The 22,781-nt window shown below is 39.1% G+C and overlaps 1 protein-coding gene across 1 annotated transcript in view; it reads left to right on the plus strand.

Moving 5' to 3' along the window:
• Positions 1-7,105: 7,105 nt before the first annotated feature.
• Positions 7,106-22,781, plus strand: part of cept1b (choline/ethanolamine phosphotransferase 1b) — a 105,122-nt gene continuing 89,446 nt past the window's right edge. Inside the window, exons 1-2 of the mRNA XM_028797049.2 lie at positions 7,106-7,510; positions 16,229-16,694. Coding sequence (XP_028652882.1) covers positions 16,323-16,694 — 372 coding nt within the window. The 5' untranslated portion in view covers positions 7,106-7,510; positions 16,229-16,322. The remainder of the gene's footprint in view (positions 7,511-16,228; positions 16,695-22,781) is intronic.

Consider the following 22,781-nt stretch of genomic DNA (forward strand, 5'->3'; position numbering starts at 1 on the left):
CATGACAATCTTAAGTGTGGCCCTAAATTGGTTTCAGAGTGGAATGAAAAGACAACCTACAGTCTGGTTTGGAAAAACAGAGTATCACATAGACCAGGGGTAGGCAACGTCGGTCCTGGTGAGCCGCAGTATGTGCAGGTTTTTGTTCCAACCCAGTTCCTTAACGAGAACTCAAATATTGCTGATGAAGCACATATTGCTTAAGTGACATTTTGATGCTTCATTTTAGTGGTCTCGCTTGTTAAGGTTCTCCAACCTTAATTGCTTATTTCAATCTTAAACTGCTGCATTCAGTGTTTTAATTGCTCCTTATTAGCAATAAGATGTAAAAGACAAAGCAGCCAGCAGTTCTCCAGCTAGCTTTTTTCCAATTACATCTGTGTGTGTTCATCATGCACTGTTTGATTTAATAAAACACTTAATAGAAAAATGTGACAGACTGAAAATGATCTGTTTTAGGCTTCATATCATTTGGATGATATCTTTGGAAAGGAAAAAAATCTACGATATAAGAGCCTTACATTGCACAGACTAACAAGCCATAAAATTAAATAAGGTCTGAGATTGGCAATGATTGGTTTCTAATTAAGCAATTGGGTTGGAATGAAAACCTGTAGCCACTGCAGCTCACCAGGACCGACGCTGCCTACCCCTGACATAGACCCAAAATGGACTTGCTAGACTCTGCTTAGGAATTGCTAGAGAATCTACAGTAAATCCTGAGATCCAGGATCTGGAATGGTGTTTGTGGCATCAGTACAGGAAGGAAAACAGCTGAGAGACTGTTACTTCTTCAGTACCACCACCATTTCTGAATCTGTTAAGGTCTGTTGTAAGTATAGTGAACTACCTAAAATAGTGCTATAAAGAGTGAGAATCCATTGGTACTTGGTCCAAGTGAGCACTGACACACTGCTACACTACATTATGTGAAAACCTTATTATCTGAAACTGTGCAACAAAGTATCAGAGTTTGAATTGCATTAACACTGTTTAGTTAATAATAAAATAAAAATACGCTACAAATACACTGGAAACAGGACTTTTGACATCCATGTGCCATCTACAGGCTGCTGTGAAAATTACAATACATACACGCAAAGAAAAGTCAGAGACAAACCAACATCTACAATGGAAACATCAAACACTAGTCATTGATGTTCCCCATGCTCATCAGTGTAAAATAGTAATTGACAAAAAACATTTCAAATAGCAATGTTATTCTAAAATCTCATAACGAGGTTTTGCCTCATATCAAAATAGGTGAATGGCGGAGCCAAGCAAAAATAATTGAAATGAGCAAGAAAACAAATCGAAATAATCTTTATTGTTTTTCCCATAGTATTTGTTGCAAGTTAAAGGTAAGCATTTGGAAAAGTTGGCACGTTTCTATATAGCATAACCTGTGGCACCATGTCAAGCACTTAATTTGAAAAAGTAAGAACTCAATGTGTGTAAAGAAATTAATTTAGCAGAACTGAAATCCAAACACGAGTACTATATTTTGTGAAGTGATACAATAGCCAGTTCTTTATAACTGTACTTTCATATTGCATGTCATGCTATTTAGTAATACTATGTGACCTAATTTTCACTTAGACATGCTGAAATGATCATAAATGTGATGTCACAATAATTAAGTGTAAAATGTTAAGCATATTAGGAAGTGCCTTATTCTGCTCATGTTTCACATACATAATAGTATGTACTCTCTGAGGTTTCTTGCATACTTATGCAAGAAATAATTAGCATGAAACTGAAAGAAAACATACAAGTTTACAATAGTTTTTGCATTACATTTTATTTTTCTATATTTGTTGTGAGCTAATTTGTAATTTTATTGAATGAGTGTCTAACTGGCACAACCAGTACCAAATATATCACTTGCATTGCATTTTGAGTTACCTTTTCTGTTGGGTGAAACTGTGGGTTTTGTGACACTGATGAGCTTGTTGGGGCAAGTAACGCATACTAGTACAAATATATTATGCAGTACAAAGTGTAAAACACTACTGAATATCTTGCCTAAAGTCTATCCATTTTGAATAGATAATAAAACTGCCAATAATACTGAATAAGAACTGCCTTCCAGTGCAAAAATGAGTGTCACTTATACTGTATTACAGAGAATGCGGAAATTATCTGATAAGATTTTACGTACTTGACCCATTGTTTCCAAAAGTAATTTCACAGTGCCTCTTCTGATATTATATGTGTGGAGTACATAGGAAACCACTTAGATTTATAATTAGAACTCAAGAACACCCCTTCTGGTTATGTGACTGCAAGATTCAAGTCTAACAGACATGCAAGACAGGAGGAAGATCAATTGTTGATTCTGATGTGCAGAAAAGAACTCTGTCTCAGCCACTGTTACAGGCATCCCAGAAGGTGGAAACAATACAGCATAGAGGCACAGAGACAAACATAAAGGAATAAGACCTGTATGCATGGTCCTTTACAATTACTTTCTGATTCTTGGTTAGCAGAGTGCTTCCAAGTTATCCTAAAACACTTGAAATCTTGGGGACACAATGCATATTTATTAATCAATTTACCCATCACAGAGAAGACCCACCCACCCACTTGAGGAACAATTTTGAATAGAACCACAAGTTAACCCAACATTTATGAGTTGTGATGTTGTTGGGTTTACCTCCAAGACAGAATGATATGTAAACTCCAAACGGGGTCAAGACACAGATCACTGGAACCATGAGGAAGGACTGCCAGCAATTCCATCAGGACAGGTCAAGTTGGGGAGCATGCACTGGTACAGCATGTTGCTGCACTCACCACATGATGAAACAGCTTGGGATTCCAGTTGGCACCCCCCCAGGCAGTCCCACTCCCTGGAGGTGGAGAGATAACACGTTCCACATGCCTACCCGGATGGGACACCTCAAATTGGGACCCGATTGCTTCCATTCAGTAGGCGACTCCTCGGCACCACACTAGTTCTGTTCCCCAACAGGTCTGTCCCCAATGGCTTTCTGGCAGATTCTACTCTTCCAGGGCTGCGGTTCCTGAGGATTTCCCTCCTTTCCCCTTCAGAATGAGAGCAGCCTTCCTATGGACTGCTGCAGCAGAGCTACTCCTGCAACGAGCAGAAAGGATTCCTGTCTGTTGTTTTGGAGCCGTGTGAAGTTTTTGACGTGGATAGAGTGCCAATCCTGCCACCAACCCCCAAGTTTTCCCTGCAAGTTGGAAGACCACTTGCAGGGCCAAATGCAGTCTAACGTCCATCACTGTGTCACTATTATTAAAAAGTACTGTATAGTTATTAAGGGCTACTTTTTCTGGGATGAAATACTATGGTGAGGACATACTGCAAAACTTGTTTTTACTTGCTGTATAGATATTTTAAACAGACTAGGCTTTTTTGGAAAACAATTAATTTGAAATTTACTGGAGCACTCATTTCCAATTTTTATTACATATAACACTAAACGAAACAGCTAATTTCGAATATCCAGTTTTGCCTTCAAGTCCATATGAAATTATTTCTATTTAGAGGGCATTTTTAAAAGCCCCATTACTGTATGTAATCTTACTGTACTGTATATGTGACTGGATTACTGCCAATCTGGTTTAACAAGACAAGTCTTTTTAATTAAACAAGAAGCATTATTTTAATATAATACAATGCAAAATAAATAAATAAACACTACACAAATAAGTTTAGGAAAACCAATCTGTTTCAAAGAATAAAACACAATACATTTTGATAATACCACCTGCATTTCAAAATAGGTAATCCACTTGAAGCTGAGCATTTTTAGGATTAGCCAAGTATTTGGTTGAGTTGCTGTTGGAAGAAGTGCTGGGGAGACCAACAGGAAACTCTTACTCCGTGGTCTGTGTGTGGATGCCAGTGCTGCAGTGCAGTGACAAAGACCCGGTGCTGTAAAAAGTTGTTGTGATTTTTTGAATGTGACAAAAACTTGAGGTCCTGACTATCTGGTCATAATAGATCCCCGGGTATCTTTCAAAAAGAGTAGGATGTGCCCCAATGTCCCAGCTAGACTGCCCATCATGGCCTTGTCCATTCTGGCCTTCCATGTTTATTTCCCATCTCTAATTGTCTCTCTCTCTCTCTCTCACACTCCACCACCTAATAGCTATAATGTGTGGGGAGTGTATTGGTGCAATAATGGCAGCAATCACATCATTCTGGTGGATGCTGCATATTGGTGGTGGTTGAAGTGGCTCCCCATCATCTATGTAAACTGTTTTGAGTAGCTAAAAAAAGCATTATATAAATGTAATTAAATGGCAGGAAAAAAAAGAAAAAGTCAGATAAGGAATGTATTTCTTTATTTGTAACAATAAACTGATCAACAGTGGGTGCCACAGAGCCCCAAGCCCCAAGCCACAAATGCACAGACAAGTCCCGAAGGTTATAATACTTTAAGGAAATACTTCCGTACATCAATAATAACCTCTTTCTTCTCTCTGCTACTCCCAGATGAGTTTTGCTGGTCTCCACTCCCCACTTCAACTTGCCTGGGCAAGGCAGTGCAGTTCCTTTTAGTCAAGACCCAGGAGTACTTCCAATGCCAGGGCATCACCCAATGAAAGCACAGAAAGTAGAAAGTGTAACTCTCTGTAGCAGCCCCTGGTGTAACCCATGGACCCCAACAAAGTTGCTCCCATTGGACTACAGTTCCCAGCCTTCCTTATGGGTGTCTGAATGGGTATTGAAGCCCAGGAATTGCTGCCATCAAGTGGGTCAGGGTACCATAAAGCTTTGATAATGAGCCTCCCCCAATCTCTCTTTTGCATTGGCCTCCCAACTGGTTAAGGGAATGGGGGCCAGTCCTGGCAATGACGCCAGCCCATGTGGGTTGTCCATTACAAAACACAGAAACAACAACAGCTTCAGTTAAACTAGGAGTCCAAATACACTCAGAAACACCCTTGACTTGAACAAGAAAAGTATCAGGTGCAACTGCAATATGGGACTTAATAAACAGTACAACAGAAAATGGTAAAATAAAGGTTTACACTAGTATTGGAATAAGCACCAGTGCTCTGCGATTCTGCATTTAAAAGGTACAAATAAATTTCATTTCAAGGCTAGCTTTACAGGGCCTGGTCAAATGAAAACTGTATAAAATATATATACTGTATATATCATCACAAAGCAAGTTATGTGACCAAGTACCTCTACAGTCCAAACTTACTTTTTTATCATTACATGAATACACCTCAACTTATTAAAACTTTTAAAATGTAAGAAAACACATGAATACATATAAAAATAAATGATACATATTTTAGGCCTTAATGAATATTTCCCTTTCTGTTGCATTCCAAAATATTAGCAATGTTAACTACAGTGCATCTGGAAAGTATTCACAGCGCATCACTTTTTCCACATTTTGTTATGTTACAGTCTTATTCCAAAATGGATTAATTTCTTTCCTCAGAATTCTACACACAACACCCCATAATGATAACGTGAAAAAAATTTACTTGAGGTTTTTGCAAATTTATTAAGAAATAAAACAAAAAAACTGAGAAATCACATGTACATAAGTATTCACAGCCTTTGCTCAATACTTTGTCGATGCACCTTTGGCAGCAATTACAGCCTCAAGTCTTTTTCAATATGATGCCACAAGCTTGGCACACCTATCCTTGGCCAGTTTCGCCCATTCCTCTTTGCAGCATCTCTCAAGCTCCATCAGGTTGGATGGGAAACATCGGTGCACAGCCATTTTAAGATCTCTCCAGAGATGTTCAATCAGATTCAAGTCTGGGCTCTGGCTGGGCCACTCAAGGACATTCACAGAGTTGTCCTGAAGCCACTCCTTTGATATCTTGGCTGTGTGCTTAGGGTCGTTGTCCTGCTGAAAGATGAATTGTCGCCCCAGCCTGAAGTCAAGAGCGCTCTGGAGCAGGTTTTCATCCAGGATGTATCTGTACATTGCTGCAGTCATCTTTCTCTTTATCCTGACTAGTCTCCCAGTCCCTGCCGCTGAAAAACATCCCCACAGCATGATGCAGATACCACCATGCTTCACTGTAGGGATGGTATTGGCCTGGTGACGAGCGGTGCCTGGTTTCCTCCAAACGTGACGCCTGGCATTCACACCAAAGAGTTCAATCTTTGTCTCATCAGACCAGAGAATTTTCTTTCTCATGGTCCGAGAGTCCTTCAGGTGCCTTTTGGCAAATTCCAGGCGGGCTGCCATGTGCCTTTTACTAAGGAGTGGCTTCCGTCTGGCCACTCTACCATACAGGCCTGATTGGTGGATTGCTGCAGAGATGGTTATCCTTCTGGAAGGTTCTCCTCTCTCCACAGAGGACCTCTGGAGCTCTAACAGAGTGACCATCAGGTTCTTGGTCACCTCCCAGACTAAGGCCCTTCTCCCCCGATCGCTCAGTTTGGATGGCCGGCCAGCTCTAGGAAGAGTCCTGGTGGTTTCGAACTTCTTCCACTTATGGATGATGGAGACCACTGTGCTCATTGGGACCTTCAAAGCAGCAGAAATTTTTCTGTAATCTTCCCCAGATTTGTACCTCGAGACAATCCTGTCTCGGAGGTCTACAGACAATTCCTTTGACTTCATGCTTGGTTTGTGCTCTGACATGAACTGTCAGCTGTGGGACCTTTATATAGACAGGTGTGTGCCTTTCCAAATCATGTCCAATCAGCTGAATTTACCACAGGCGGAGTCCAATTAAGCTGCAGAAACATCTCAAGGATGATCAGTGGAAACAAGATGCACTGACTCAGCTCAATTTTGAGCTTCATGGCAAAGGCTGTGAATACTTATGTACATGTGCTTTCTCAATTTTTTTATTTTTAGTAAATTTGCAAAAATCTCAAGTAAACTTTTTTCACGTTGTCATTATGGGGTGTTGTGTGTCGAATTCTGAGGAAAAAAATAAATTGAATCCATTTTGGAATAAGGCTGTAACATAACAAAATGTGGAAAAAGTGATGCGCTGTGAATACTTTCCGGATGCACTGTATGTAACACTGTAATTCAAAGACATTTCATTTTTTTGTATATGCAATAGTGGACCCTGATGTAATTACGTTTGTTTATTATATATATTTTGAAGATTCGTTTCCAGGTACTACAATTAAATCAATATGCATCATGTGGTGTAATATATACAGTATATCACGTGCAAAGTTTTTACATTTAAATTAATGCATGAAGTTTAACGCGTACAACAATGCGTTAATCGCCCGCCCCCTATCGGACGTCTAGTCAGGTCCTCCGAAGCGCGACGGAAGTGACCGGCGCCCAGGCCCTTGCGAGTTTTTGGTGTGGGGAGGGGAAGAACACTTCCATCCGGTTATTGCAGCTCCACGACCGAGCTTCCTTCCAGGTGTGCAAGCGGAGCTTTCTTCCTAGTATCTGAAAGATAAGAAAGGAAGAGGGATATCAATACAGTCGCCTCCTTGAACACGTCGTTCTACTGTGTAAATTACGAGGGACGATCTATCCGCCAAGCTTAATCAAGAGGCCAGTTTGCCTCGGCGTGTCAGGTACGTACAGCTATCAACGACTTCAGAGACTCCGTGCGCCGTCTGGGGGACGTTGGAGTTGGGCTGCATAGCGTGTCACGACAGAGGAGCACACATGCATTTTTTTTAATGTACTCACAAACACGGTCTAGGTGGACAGACTCGATTGAAGGTTGTTAGAAATCTTCACTACGGTTCTGCCCTCTTTGTTTACCGTGTGACTCGACTTGCCGTATTTGCCCTCCAGTCGGAAGGCTGGACTCGAAGCTAGCACACTGTACCTCAGCTAGTGTCCCAAACTGCGCAGCTAGCTCCGTACTGGCTTGCTTTGCTTGCCCCACATTCTTTACACTGGCTGTCCTCTCGCCTTTCACAGTTGACCATTGACGCCTGATTTTCTTAATTGAATTGACGAAAAGATCAGCTGCATCCCCTTTTAGTTACACTACGCCGTTATCGTCTCTCATTAACATGCGTATTAATTAATCAGTCTCCTTTCTATGCCCAGTTATTATCTTTTGTCCAGTGAATGGGGGTAACGAGTGCTAATCTGAAAGGTCTGAACAACTTGATTCAGAGAAACGTGACGTCACCCTATCTTTCTGTTTCATTTCAGCCTTAACTTATGGATACCACTTATTAGATCGTATTAAAGGAATTTATTTAATTGTATTACTGGCAATTGTGAATGGCCAGTGTGTCGTTAAAGCTCTGCTGTCGTGTTTAATATTGGTTTGTAACTGTACATGGTAAAGGTCCTGCTTTATTTTACACTATTCTACATGTTCATCACAGGTGAATGTCAGATGTTTATTATAACTGTTATTAGTCAGATGTAAGCGTATTTGTTTTTAAAATCGTATGACGTTGTGGTAAATGGACAATGTGCCAAGAACCATAGGTTTACCCGAGTCCAAAGCAGAAAAGTAGCAAGTTGCCTAGAAGTTATTTCACTTTGGCAGCCGTGATAACATGGAGATTACACTTTTGTTCTCCAGCTTTCAGTTTAGTTTTTCAGTTGTTTGTGTTGCCTGATGATTTCATGCAAGAAGTTCCTCAGGGCTCTGTCCTCGGTCCTCTGCTTTTCTGTATTTATGTGCTTCCCCGTGGCCATATTATTCGTAGCTTGGACTGGGTTATCATTTTTAAGTAGATGATACTCCACTCTGTTTCAATGTTAAAAGTGGAACTTCATTAGAGATTTCTCAGCTCACAACTTGCCTCAGTGAAATTAAAACCTGGATGGAGCAGAACTCTTTAAAATTAAATTGCAACAAAACTGAACTCTTGCAAATTGGGACTAAAGTGTAACTTAATAAAATGTGCTTCTTCCCATTCAGTCTTGGCAGTGATCTCATCAGACCTGCCTCTACTGCAAAGAATCTTGGTGTCATTTTTGATTCCTCCCTTTCTTATTCCGCCCACATAAATCACATTAAGAAACATTCTTACTTTCATCTCTGTAACATATCCCGTGTTTGCTCCTTCCTCTCCTTTTCTAATGCTGAGAAACTTGTCCATGCTTTTATCACATCCCGCATCGATTATTGTAATTCCCAACTGGCAGGTGCCCCTTCTTTTTTTTTTTTTATAAATTTAGATTTTATTGTAATCATTCCATACAAATAGATCAATTTTTACAAAAAATAGGATTGAAAGAAAATCAACCCCAACCCCAGAGAAAGAGAGCATGGCCAACGGAGTAGAACTTAAAGCTAATAAAAATAAATAAATTGATGAGTTTAATAGGTGGATAAAGGTAAATGGAGAAGAAACAGAAATGGGAAGAGAATCTACTTCCTCAGTGCTTTAAGAGTTTATTCTAAGATATTATTGATTAGATCCTGCCAGGTTATGAAAAAGTTCTGCACAGATCCTCTGAGAATTTGATTTTTTCCAATTTCAAATAGTATACAACATCAGTTACCCACTGACTTAAAAGAGGAGAGTTAGGATTCTTCCAGTTTAGCAAAATAAGTCTGCGTGCCAATAGTGTAGTGAAGGCAGTCACAGTTTGTTTGTCCTTCTCCACTTTAAGCCCATCTAGTAGAACACCAAACACACCTGTTAATGGGTTAGGAGGGATTGTGACACCAAGACTGTCTGAAAGGCACTTAAAATTTTTTGTCCAGAATGACGTTAATTTGGTGCAGGCCCAAAACATGTGACCCAGTGAGGCTGGAACTTGATTGCAACGTTCGCAGGTTGGATCTTGCCCTGGAAACATTTTGGACAGTTTTAAGCGAGACAGATGTGCTCGATATAAAATTTTTGAGTTGAATAATTGTATGCTTTGCGCATATGGAGCAAGAGTGAATTCTCTGCATTGGTCCCTTCCACTCCTTTTCTGCTATGTTGAGTGAGAGATCCTTTTCCCATTGTCCTCTTGGATCTTTGAAAGGGAGAGACTGTAAAATGATTTTATATATTGCAGAAATGCTGTCTGAGTCCTCGAAACTGAGCAATATTTTTTCCAGCATAGAGGAAGGTGCGAGATGAGGAAAATCAGGCAGGTTCTGTATAACAAAGTTTCTAATTTGAAGATAGTGAAAGAATTATGTTGCTGGAAAGTTAAATTTGGAATGTAATTGTTCATAGGATGCAAAGATGTTGTCTATATAAAGATCTCTAAGCAATTTAAACCCAAATGTTTTCCAGATATTAAAAACTGCATATGTTTGCAAGGGTTGAAAAAGGTGGTTCTCATGCAGAGGTGCCACAGATAAAAGATTCTCCATTTTAAAATGCTTTCTACATTGGTTCCATATTCTGAGTGAGGGAAGCACAATTGGGTTATAATTGGGTGCCCCTTCTAATTTTATATCACAGGTCCAGCTTATTCAAAACTCCGCTGCAAGAGTCCTTACAAGGACCAGCATTAGCGAGCACGTAACACCCATCCTGCTTCGCCTTCACTGGCTCCCTGTGTCTTACAGAATTGAATCTAAAATTCTACTAATAACCTACAAAGCCTTGAATGACCTAGCGCCAAACTACATCAGTAACCTTCTACATCACTTTGTGCCTGTCTGCCCACTAAGGTCCTCTGATTCTGGTAATCTTGTTGTACCCCACACTAATCTACACTCCATGGGTGACAGGGCCTTCAGCTGTATAGCGCCCAGACTCTGGAATGACCTACCGAAATTAATTAGATCAGGCAACTCCATGAATTCTTTTAAAAAAACAACTCAAAACTCCTCTGTTCAGGAAGGCGTTTAGCGCTACCTGACTTTATTACCCCTCTCTCAGTTTACCTCTATGTCAAGTTCCTCATGTAACCTGTGTGTGTGTGCTAGCTAGACCATCAATTATGTTGTCTGTTAGGCTTTTTTTCTCTGAATTTACTATCTTACTCTTTATTTATCTGGTTTAGTACAATGCAATATACTGTATACCCTGCCGTTCTTTCTTAAACTCTGTGAAGTGCCTTGAGCATAGGAAAAGTGCTATATTAATAAAATGTATTATTATTATTTCTGTATTCATTGTTGTAACTGTGTGACCTGGTGGTTAAGGAGTTATTCTTGTAATCAGAGAGACTTTTTTTTTTTAAATATCAAATTCCACCTCTAGCTCCTTGTGCAAATGTAACCCACACTTGATCTAATTCCCAGAATGTGTACTGAGATAAATGTTACTTGTTAGGAATACTGAGGTATGGTTTGCCACATTATTAATTTAAAAATGATTAATTCACGTTGCTTTGTATATGGTACTGACAATCTGGACTGTGCTTTGTGCTCCTTGTGGGCACCTTGGTTGGATGTTCTTCTTAACACGAAAAATTTATTTATTGCATTGAGATTCTGATTGTTCAGGATCTCAAAAAACAAAAAAGGTGTTGTAGGTTCTTTGTTACCCCTAATAACTCTCATATACTTGTTAGTCTGTTGCTGCGCTTTGGTGTTTTTCAGCTTCTATACATAATTCTAATATCAGGCAGCTTTGATCATTAACAAAAATGTCTAAAAGGTGATGAATAAAGTTAATATTTAATTATGGAAGATTTTTAATGTGCCTAATAAATCCTAGCACTAAAACTCCAAATACTATAAGCCATGCCTTATGTTGTCTGTCGTACCATATTTCCTACTTGGTAATAGTCCTTTTCTGATTTAAACGCACGTCCTTTTGCTAAGCAGATTCACACAATAGCATGAATTTTTGCTGAATCTTCCAGTGGATGCATGTAATGTACAAGTGTTGTAGAATACGCAGGCTTATTATGCAGCTTTTTCAAACCTAATCTATAATTGATGTGACTGCTGCTTAACAAAATGTACTATATAACTTAAACCCTGAAAATAAATTTTCTCTGCATAGTGACCATACACCCTTATTTTTCGTATCTACTATGTGGATAAGTACACAAATGTCTTTCCTTTACATTTCCTGTGATCAATGTATATAGTTTAAGCCGTAATGGAAAAACACCTGAACATAGCTTTCAGGTCCATGGTATTACTGGAAAAGCTACGCATCAGTTTCATGCATACAGTAAATGTGGCTGTGCATGTCCATTCACGAAGGAAAAGGACACAGCTAAACAGTAGTTGGGTGCCAAGACATTCTTAAAGATTGTTTCTGATCTGCCTGGTTTTGCCAGTGTGTTCAATGTAAAATTACTACATTGTGTCTTGTTAATAATTCATTTCCAAAATATGAGAGGAATCCTGTTTATATTTATTTTTAAACAGCATATGAGGTTTCCTTCTTACTATGCAAAATGAGTCTTGGTAAACTTTTATAGTTACTGTTTAGTCTAACTTTTGGATCATGGCCCATATAAAGCAGTTCTCAATGCCTCTGTTTTCTCTTAGGCTATTCCGAATAACATTAATTTTGCAGCAATATTCAGTCGCAGATTTAATTTAAATAATCTTAACGGGTTACAATACTAGTCATGTACTTTCACATACTTAGTGACACAATCTTTGATTTTCTTTTTTCTTAAGTCGTAAATGCAGGCTTCTGTGCATGTTAAAACTGACAACCATTGAGAGCTCACCCAGATGTACAATACATATAATGCAGCTATGAGGAATAAGGAACTTGAGTGTTTTGAACCTCACAAATAAAAGACAAGCTCTTCTGTCTGATGTTAAATACAGTGGAACCTCGGTTTGCGAGTAACTTGGTTTATGAGTGTTTTGCAAGACGAGCTAAAATTTTTAATAAGTTTCGACTTGATAAACGAGTGAGGTCTTGGAATACGAGAAGTATGTATACACTTTGTCTGCTGAGTGTCATGTGATCACAACTGAGCTGATGGTTCTTCTCTCTCTCTGTCGCTGTGGGATTGTGGGCAATCGTCTCCTATTCTTCATCTGAGTTGGCGTGCCTCACTCATATAGTCAACATCCGTACGAGAGTGTACTGTTTAGTACAGCATTGTGACTGTGTGTGTGTGTGTGCTGTGACATGCGAGTCCCTGTCTTGCACCCCAAAACACGAAGCTGAGTCTCAGTACTTTAGAAACACCAGCTTTATTCAGCTTGAAACAGCAACAGCGCGGTTATTTATTGTAGCGGGATCTGCCACTCTCCTATACACAGACACAGCAGTCAGGCAGGGCCGTGGCCAAGTAGTGCTGTGCCCTGCGCATTTATAATGTTCCTTATATTACCCATCGACGGCAGGCGCTTATAGCATGTCTGCAATCTTTTCGGATTCGCTTTTACAGCGAACTGCTACAGCGCTGGGAGACTGCGATTGCTTTGGGACGCTCTTCTGCTGTCATCCCGTTGGGTGGAATCCCACAAGAGTTTAGAAACTCCTCACACCAGCCATGATTCATTTCAAAGGTAAAGTGCAGGTTAATTTGTTTTATGTATTTTTACTTTATATTTTGTATTAATCATTTTTATATGAATAGTTTTGGGTTGTGGAACAAATCATCTGAGTTTCCATTATTTCTTATAGGGAAATTCACTTTGATATACGAGTGCTTTGGACTGTGAGCACATTTCCGGAATGAATTATGCTCACAAACCGAGGTTCCACTGTATTTTGAAGTATTACAACATAGGGATTGCAGCTGAACTCGCCATACCTATACAGTCGTCCCTCGCCATATCGCGGTTCACCTATTGCGGCTTCACTGTATCGCCCGCCTATCGCGGAAGTTACGTTCCAGACCCATCAGCGTTAGGTGAAAATCTGCGATATAGAAAGACCATATAAATAAACATTTTTATAGTTTAAGCCTTAAAATACCCAGCCCACACGCTTTAAACACATGTAAACTTATAAAACACACTTTGTTAAGACAAGGCAGTGAGACAGGAAAACAGCTGCTGTACAGGCTTTTAAATTATTGACACGCAGAGCGACAAGCAGCACAAAGTCGCGTCCATTCAGCTCTCCCCCCCACCCCCCTTTGACAAGGTGAAGTGGCAGGAGCTTACTGCGCCTCCGGGGAGGGGGGTTTGAGTGAATGTGCGTTCAGCCCTCACACACCCCCCACCCCCCACTCCTCCTCCTCCTTAAGAATGCATAGAGCGACAAGCAGGCATTTTGGCAGAAGCAGCACAAAGTCCACTTCTGCTTAGTGTGCATTTAGCTGCCCCCCTTCACAAAGCGAGTGGCAGACACATCAACGTCTGATTGCTGAGTGTAGTTTTGTTCAGTGGTGTTTAAGAGTGTAGAAAGTGTTCAAGAGCATAGGAAGTGTTTATAAGAGTGTGGGAAAGGTTAATAAGAGAGTGAGAAAGATTTATAAGAGTGTGGGAAGGGTTTATAAAGCCTTAAAATAAATATAAATAATAAAATAAATATAGGTTGCTACTTCACGGATTTTCACCTATCGTGGGGGGCTCTGGAACGTAACTCCCATGATAGGTGAGGGATGACTGTAAAGCTTTCAAATAGGCACCGGCTTCATAAGGCTCTACTTTATTGGCTGTCAGAATAAGGGGAAGCTTGCAATATTTTGGAAATGTGAAATTGTGCTGGAAAGTCTTTACTTAGCTGTATAATTTGACCTTCCCTGTAATAACGTGGTGCAATGTGACATGCTCAGCTGACAAGATCAGCTATTGCAGTCATCAAGTTTGACGTTTCCTCCAGCTGGAAGTTGTTTAGTGTGTTCTGTAATGTGACCTCAACTTTACTTAGCTTTTGATTAGCAATTTGATAATTATAGATTAGAAGCCTAATATCAGATTAATACTTGACACTGAGAATGCTTATGTGCACGAATCATTGCTGCCATGTGTTCCCAGAGCTCTTTTGACACGTCTTTTGAGCATGTCAGAAATTAACGCATCACGCGCGTGGGTTGCAGTACCAACAAAAATTTAGGTGCCGTGTGTGTTCAAGTTTTAGTACGTGATGTCCGCATCGTTGTTTACTAGCAACATCTCCATAATGACAGACAGGCCTGTCAGAAGAGCTGGCAGCAAATCGTCAGCTCTTTGAAAGTGGATGTGGAAATGTGCAAGATGAAATGGAAGCAAAGTTGAGACAGATACAGCAGTGCAAAGCAAAAAATGTCTGAGAAAAGAAGTGGGTATTTGGCCATTGCAAGATAACGCAGTGTGACGGCAAGCTGCATTACAGCTCGGAACAGGATCAATGTACGTGCTTCAATGTTTGATGAATGGTTTGATAAGATGAAGCAAATAATCAAATGTAAATGCTGACATATGAAAGTATTCATGGTGCTTTTCTTCATTCATTTCTTGCATAGGCAATACAAGCGTCATACAAGTATCGTAATGACACAATACATCTTTTGTGTTGCTGTTGCTGTCTTTTTTTTTTGCACCTTCGCAACAGCTTCAGAAAACAAAGAAATTTTATCTTCAGCATCTTTCTTCCCTCAACCTACAACAAAGTGAAACCAGACTGTGATGTAGTCTTGCACTGTCACCTGGTGGAATCCTCCAGATTTACATAAAGTTCACACATAAGTATAGAAAGTACACTGCTTGCATAGCAACAGTGTTCGCAAGCATACGTATCGTGTAGGATTAAGTATATCCTTGCCCTCAGTCAAGAATACATTCTATTTTGTTTAAGATTAACATTTAGGGTAAAGATATACTGTACCTTATAAAAAGAAAACCCCAAAAAATGTTGCAATATTTATTTGTGTAAAAACTTCTTAACAGTTGACATACTATAAGTATTTGTAATATTTCATCAAAACTGTCTGTAAATCCATTAAGCACAGTACCTTTTCATCATGAATATTACCCCAAAGGTTTTAACAAACGCAGTTAAATAAATGTATATTTATTGTTTTGTGTACAAGTAAGTTAAATAATTAAGCTAAGGGGCCTTATTCCCTAGGTTACATTAGATACCTTTTTATAGCATTTGTTGTACTAGGGTGTTGTACCGTGTTAGCCATTATGAATGTAGAGAAAAGCCAAGCAAAATGACACCTTTTATTGGCTAACTAGAAAGATTACAATATGCAAGCTTTCGAGGCAACTCAGGCCCCTTCTTCATCTTGCCTGAAGAAGGGGCCTGAGTTGCCTCGAAAGCTTGCATATTGTAATCTTTCTAGTTAGCCAATAAAAGGTGTCATTTTGCTTGGCTTTTCTCTATAGCATTTGTTGAATTCTTGATGTCATTATTAAGATTCTAACTTGTGATCTTGAAATCTGCTTAAATTGATATTTCCACTATAGTGTTTTTGTTTGCTTTATAATGACATTTAAAAAAAAAAAAACTGCAAATGTGTACCACTCTTTACTGTAAATGTATATATATTTTTTTTATTAACAGGTTGCTGACTGTTTCTATAGCCTCTCCCACTATTTGTTGTTAAGGGAGAGGTCACACTAACATTGCTAACAGCATCCGAGGCAAAAAGCCCTCGATGAACGGGCACCGGACTGTGAGAAATCGGAACCGGGATCAGGACCGGAATGTGGATGCAGTATGTCGGCCACATGTGGCATCTGGAGGCAGCAGCAGTGGTGGAGGAGGGAGGGGGAACTGTGTCTTAAGGAAATTGATCCAATTACCATCTCCTCCCTTGACACGTCACCAGCTCAAGAGACTTGAAGAACATCGCTATAGTAGTGCTGGCCGCTCATTACTGGAACCTTTCATGCAGCACTATTGGGAATGGCTGGTCCGCCAGGTGCCTGCTTGGATGGCACCAAACCTTATTACCATTGTAGGCCTCATCATTAACATGATTACAACTCTGGTCCTGGTTTATTACTGTCCCACAGCTACTGAACAGGTAAACAGTTGTATCTTTCAACTTCTTTGCAAATTTGTGTTCCTTTACTAAGTGTGACTAAATATGGGTTATGTCATTATTAACTTGGAGGTTGTTGATTTAAATTTTGTTATACCTACACACACACTTCTGTAAGTGTATATATATGTATGTGCATGTGCTTGTCTGTGTGTGTGTGTGTGTGTGTATATATTAGTGCTGGGCGGTATGAACAAAATTCTATATCATGGTATTTTTCAAAATTATGCCGGTTTCACGGTATTCAATGGTATTTTTTTTACCCCATGAATGAGTGGATGTTAACCACATTTTCCACTTCAATTACTGCAGTAGACATGGCTAAGATTAACCTCTTCCACTGTCATGAGAATTGTATGTTGTACAACAAAACATTTTAATGTGCATACAAGTACAGGTATATTTTTATAATATATATATATATAATGTGTGTGTGTGTGTATATATACAGTATATATATATATATATATATATATATATATATATATATATATAATATGTATATCTATACTAATAAAAGGCAAAGCCCTCACTGACTGACTGACTCACTCATCACTAATTCTCCAACTTCCCGTGTAGGTGGAAGGCTGAAATTTGGCAGGCTCATTCCTTACAGCTTACTTAAAAAAGTTAGGCAGGTTTCATTTCGAAATTCTATGCGTAATGGTCATAACTGGAAACTGTTTTTTGTTCATATACTCTAATGGAGGAGGCGGAGTCACGTATCGTGTCATCACGTATTACGCCTCCTACGTAATCACGGAGAGCTTTTTTCATTTCATTGAAAATTAAAGCAGCAGCTGCCAAAATATGTAGCTTTCTTATTAATTTTTCAACATTGTGTAAAATAAATTTATAAAGTAACATAAAAGGTTTAAATATTGGTTATCCTTTTACACTAAAATATTACTAAAGAGATACAAAAAAAGTAAAATGCATATGTTCTTTTTCTTTAAGGAGATTAAATATTACTGAAGAAAGAAAAAAAAAAACTAAAACAGCCAAATGGGGCTATGCATGCGAACTTAAAAGGTTTAAATAAAACAGAAATATATACTTTTATTTTTACTTCCTTAACTTGTGGAGGGTGTATCCTGTAGCAAAGCCCTAACTTTTTTTGTGAAAGCCCGTTTCAGTCAATAAGTCTTAAAAACAGGTGTAAAGATATTGACAATAAGCTACGCAAACCCACCAAGACATGGAATCGTTTAAATCAAGTATCATTACATCTTCCTTTCTTAAAGAGAAGTAAGGCAGTACTTATAAGCTTACATATATATATACAGTGGTGTGAAAAACTATTTGCCCCCTTCCTGATTTCTTATTCTTTTGCTTGTTTGTCACACAAAATGTTTCTGATCATCAAACACATTTAACCATTAGTCAAATATAACACAAGTAAACACAAAATGCAGTTTTTAAATGATGGTTTTTATTATTTAGGGAGAAAAAAAATCCAAACCTACATGGCCCTGTGTGAAAAAGTAATTGCCCCCTTGTTAAAAAATAACCTAACTGTGGTGTATCACACCTGAGTTCAATTTCCGTAGCCACCCCCAGGCCTGATTACTGCCACACCTGTTTCAATCAAGAAATCACTTAAATAGGAGCTGCCTGACACAGAGAAGTAGACTAAAAGCACCTCAAAAGCTAGACATCATGCCAAGATCCAAAGAAATTCAGGAACAAATGAGAACAGAAGTAATTGAGATCTATCAGTCTGGTAAAGGTTATAAAGCCATTTCTAAAGCTTTGGGACTCCAGCGAACCACAGTGAGAGCCATTATCCACAAATGGCAAAAACATGGAACAGTGGTGAACCTTCCCAGGAGTGGCCGGCCGACCAAAATTACCCCAAGAGCGCAGCGACGACTCATCCGAGAGGTCACAAAAGACCCCAGGACAACGTCTAAAGAACTGCAGGCCTCACTTGCCTCAGTTAAGGTCAGTGTTCACGACTCCACCATAAGAAAGAGACTGGGCAAAAACGGCCTGCATGGCAGATTTCCAAGACGCAAACCACTGTTAAGCAAAAAGAACATTAGGGCTCGTCTCAATTTTGCTAAGAAACATCTCAATGATTGCCAAGACTTTTGGGAAAATACCTTGTGGACTGATGAGTCAAAAGTTGAACTTTTTGGAAGGCAAATGTCCCGTTACATCTGGCGTGAAAGGAACACAGCATTTCAGAAAAAGAACATCATACCAACAGTAAAATATGGTGGTGGTAGTGTGATGGTCTGGGGTTGTTTTGCTGCTTCAGGACCTGGAAGGCTTGCTGTGATAGATAGAACCATGAATTCTACTGTCTACCAAAAAATCCTGAAGGAGAATGTCCGGCCATCTGTTCGTCAACTCAAGCTGAAGCGATCTTGGGTGCTGCAACAGGACAATGACCCAAAACACACCAGCAAATCCACCTCTGAATGGCTGAAGAAAAACAAAATGAAGATTTTGGAGTGGCCTAGTCAAAGTCCTGACCTGAATCCAATTGAGATGCTATGGCATGACCTTAAAAAGGCGGTTCATGCTAGAAAACCCTCAAATAAAGCTGAATTACAACAATTTTGCAAAGATGAGTGGGCCAAAATTCCTCCAGAGCGCTGTAAAAGACTCATTGCAAGTTATCGCAAACACTTGATTGCAGTTATTGCTGCTAAGGGTGGCCCAACCAGTTATTAGGTTCAGGGGGCAATTACTTTTTCACACAGGGCCATGTAGGTTTGGATTTTTTTTTCTCCCTAAATAATAAAAACCACCATTTACAAACTGCATTTTGTGTTTACTTGTGTTATATTTGACTAATGGTTAAATGTGTTTGATGATCAGAAACATTTTGTGTGACAAACATGCAAAAGAATAAGAAATCAGGAAGGGGGCAAATAGTTTTTCACACCACTGTATATATATATATATATATATATATATATATATATATATACAGTAATCCCTCCTCCATCGCGGGGGTTGCGTTCCAGAGCCACCCGCGAAATAAGAAAATCCCTAAAGTAGAAACCATATGTTTATATGGTTATTTTTATATTGTCATGCTTGGGTCACAGATTTGCGCAGAAACACAGGAGGTTGTAGAGAGACAGGAACGTCATTCAAACACTGCAAACAAACATTTGTCTCTTTTTCAAACGTTTAAACTGTGCTCCATGACAAGACAGAGATGACAGTTCAGTCTCACAATTAAAAGAATGCAAACATATCTTCCTCTTCAAAGGAGCAAACAAATCAATAGGGCTGTTTGGCTTTTAAGTATGCGAAGCACCGCGGCACAAAGCTGTTGAAGGCGGCAGCTCACACCCCCTCCGTCAGGAGCAGAGAGAGAGAGAGACAGATAAAAAAATCAATACGTGCCCTTTGTGCTTTTAAGTATGCGAAGCACCGTGCAGCATGTCGCTTCACGAAGCAGCTGCACAGAAGGTAGCCAACGTGAAGATAATCTTTCAGCATTTTTAGACGAGCGTCCGTATCGTCTAGGTGTGCGAACAGCCCCCCTGCTCAATCCCCCTACGTCAGGATCAGAAAAAGTCAGCGGAAGAGAGAGAGAGAGAGAGAGAGAGAAAAGTAAGCTGGGTAGCTTCTCAGCCATCTGCCAATAGCGTCCCTTGTATGAAATCAACTGGGCAAACCAACTGAGGAAGCATGTACCAGAAATTAAAAGACCCATTGTCCGCAGAAATCCGCGAACCAGCAAAAAATCCGCGATATATATGTAAATATGCTTACATATAAAATCCGCAATAGAGTGAAGCCGCGAAAAGCGAAGCGCGATATAGCGAGGGATCACTGTATATATATATATATATATATATATATATATATATATATATATATATATATATATATATATATACTAGCAAAATACCCGCTCTTCGCAGCGGAGAAGTAGTGTGTTAAAGAGGTTATGAAAAAGTAAAGGAAACATTTTAAAAATAACGTAACATGATTGTCAATGTAATTGTGTTGTCATTGTTATGAGTGTTGCTGTCATATATATATACATATACACATATACACACACATATACACACATATACAGATATATTATATATACATATACACATATATTTTTTATATATATATTTTTTATATATATATATATACACATACATACATACATACATACATATACACACATAGATGCAGTTACAATAACATGTTAATGTTGTTTATATTGATTTCTATCATTATCATATGAGAATATGAAGTAATATATAAGAAGCACATTTCATATAAATATAAATTATTAAACAGTAAAATCTTCTTCTATAATTTGCTACCGTGGCTTTTCGTTGGTCTGTCCAGGATTTTAAATCACATGTAGCTTGCAAACCGTTTCACGTATTGACTTGAAATCTGGTACATATATAATACGTCACGTCTGCTATCCGCTTTATGGGTGATGATTGTATTACTCTTTTTATGTTTATTTTATTTTAGAATCAACTCCTATCTGCACACACCAGGGCGGCCGTGGGCAGATGCGTATGGTGTATTCACTCCATGTTATCGTGCATTGCGCTGTCACTGGTATTTTGATAAAAGAATTTGAACAATATATAAGAAGCGTATAAATTATTAAACAGTAAAACATTAACATTTAAGAAGTAAAGTTACATTGAGTACTACTGCAGTGCCTTCGGGTATACCTCATTTTTTCTTTGCCCATTACATGCTTAAATGTATACATTTTTTGGTGTACCTACCCGAGAACACGCGACATATAACCGACCGTGGGAGAAGCATGGATTTTAAACACGCGTTGAGTTCATCTGCTGGTCTCCCTCGTGGAATAACTGGTAATGTTTGACTAAAATCTACAGCGAGTAAAAGGACATTACCTCCTTTTTTTTTTTGTACAATCTCTGAGATCTTGCTTTTTTCGGTTCAAGGCTTCATAAGCTCTTTTATGTTCCATGGTGTACTTAATAAGTACTAATTATCCCAAACCATCATCTTTGAATGTTGCAAGACTTTCGCCTTGTATGTAGATCGGGGTAATTACATTCATTGCATTCCTAGTCTGAATCACAATCTGATTGTATGGGTGGTTACCTGGCACTGTAGGGTTGCCACCCGTCCTTTAAAATACGGAATCGTGCGGCGTTTGAGAATGAAATTGCGCGTCCCGTTTTGAATCAATACTGGACGGGATTTATCCCGTATTTTTGTAATCATTTTTTTTTTAAAGCAGCGTCTCATGCAAATCATCCCACACGCATTTTATGAAGATGCCTCCTTTCCTACTTTTGATTGGGTAATACTTGATGTCATCGTTAGTTTGATTGGTGTTTTTAACTGTCCAGTGAGGAGGGCGTGTCTTTTAAGTACAGTCTGCAAAGTGTTGGCATTGAGATGTGGCGTCAGCGCCATACTTGAAGCCCCTAACGTTGCGGTCAGCAAGTCGGCTAACATCCGCCATGTTATTTAAACTTACGTTTTACACCGTGCTTTGTTTCCCTTATGAACATGCTTGTATGCTTAACTCGCTCCGTTCTCAATTGTTTAATTAATTTTTTGCTCTTCGCTGTTTGCGGCTGTTCCTCCATTTCCCCCTACTTCGTTCTTTTATCTCGCGAATATGTTATTGCAATCCTTAACGGGAGCGTTTCAATAAACTGATTGAAAATAGTTTTGCATTTACCTTTTTAGTAAAAGGCGAGCTTTTAAGCCTGAGAAATCACCCCGTAAATGCACACGTTTAATTGCACATGTGTTAATATGTATGCTTACACAGTATTAAAAGACAGTCAAAAATTAATGTCATTTACCTTCGTTCATGCAATGCAATGTAATTACCCCGATCTACATACAAGGCGAAAGTCTTGCAACATTCAAAGATGATGGTTTGGGATAAGTACACCATACAACATAAAAGAGCTTATGAAGCCTTGAACCGAAAAAAGCAAGATCTCAGAGATCGTAAAAAAAAAAAAATAGGAGGTAATGTCGTTTTACTCGCTGTAGATTTTAGTCAAACATTACCAGTTATTCCACGAGGGAGACCAGCAGATGAACTCAACGCGTGTTTAAAATCCATGCTTCTCCCACGCTCGG

This window comes from Erpetoichthys calabaricus, chromosome 3 (assembly GCF_900747795.2).
Source record: "Erpetoichthys calabaricus chromosome 3, fErpCal1.3, whole genome shotgun sequence".
Classification (NCBI taxonomy): domain Eukaryota; kingdom Metazoa; phylum Chordata; class Cladistia; order Polypteriformes; family Polypteridae; genus Erpetoichthys; species Erpetoichthys calabaricus.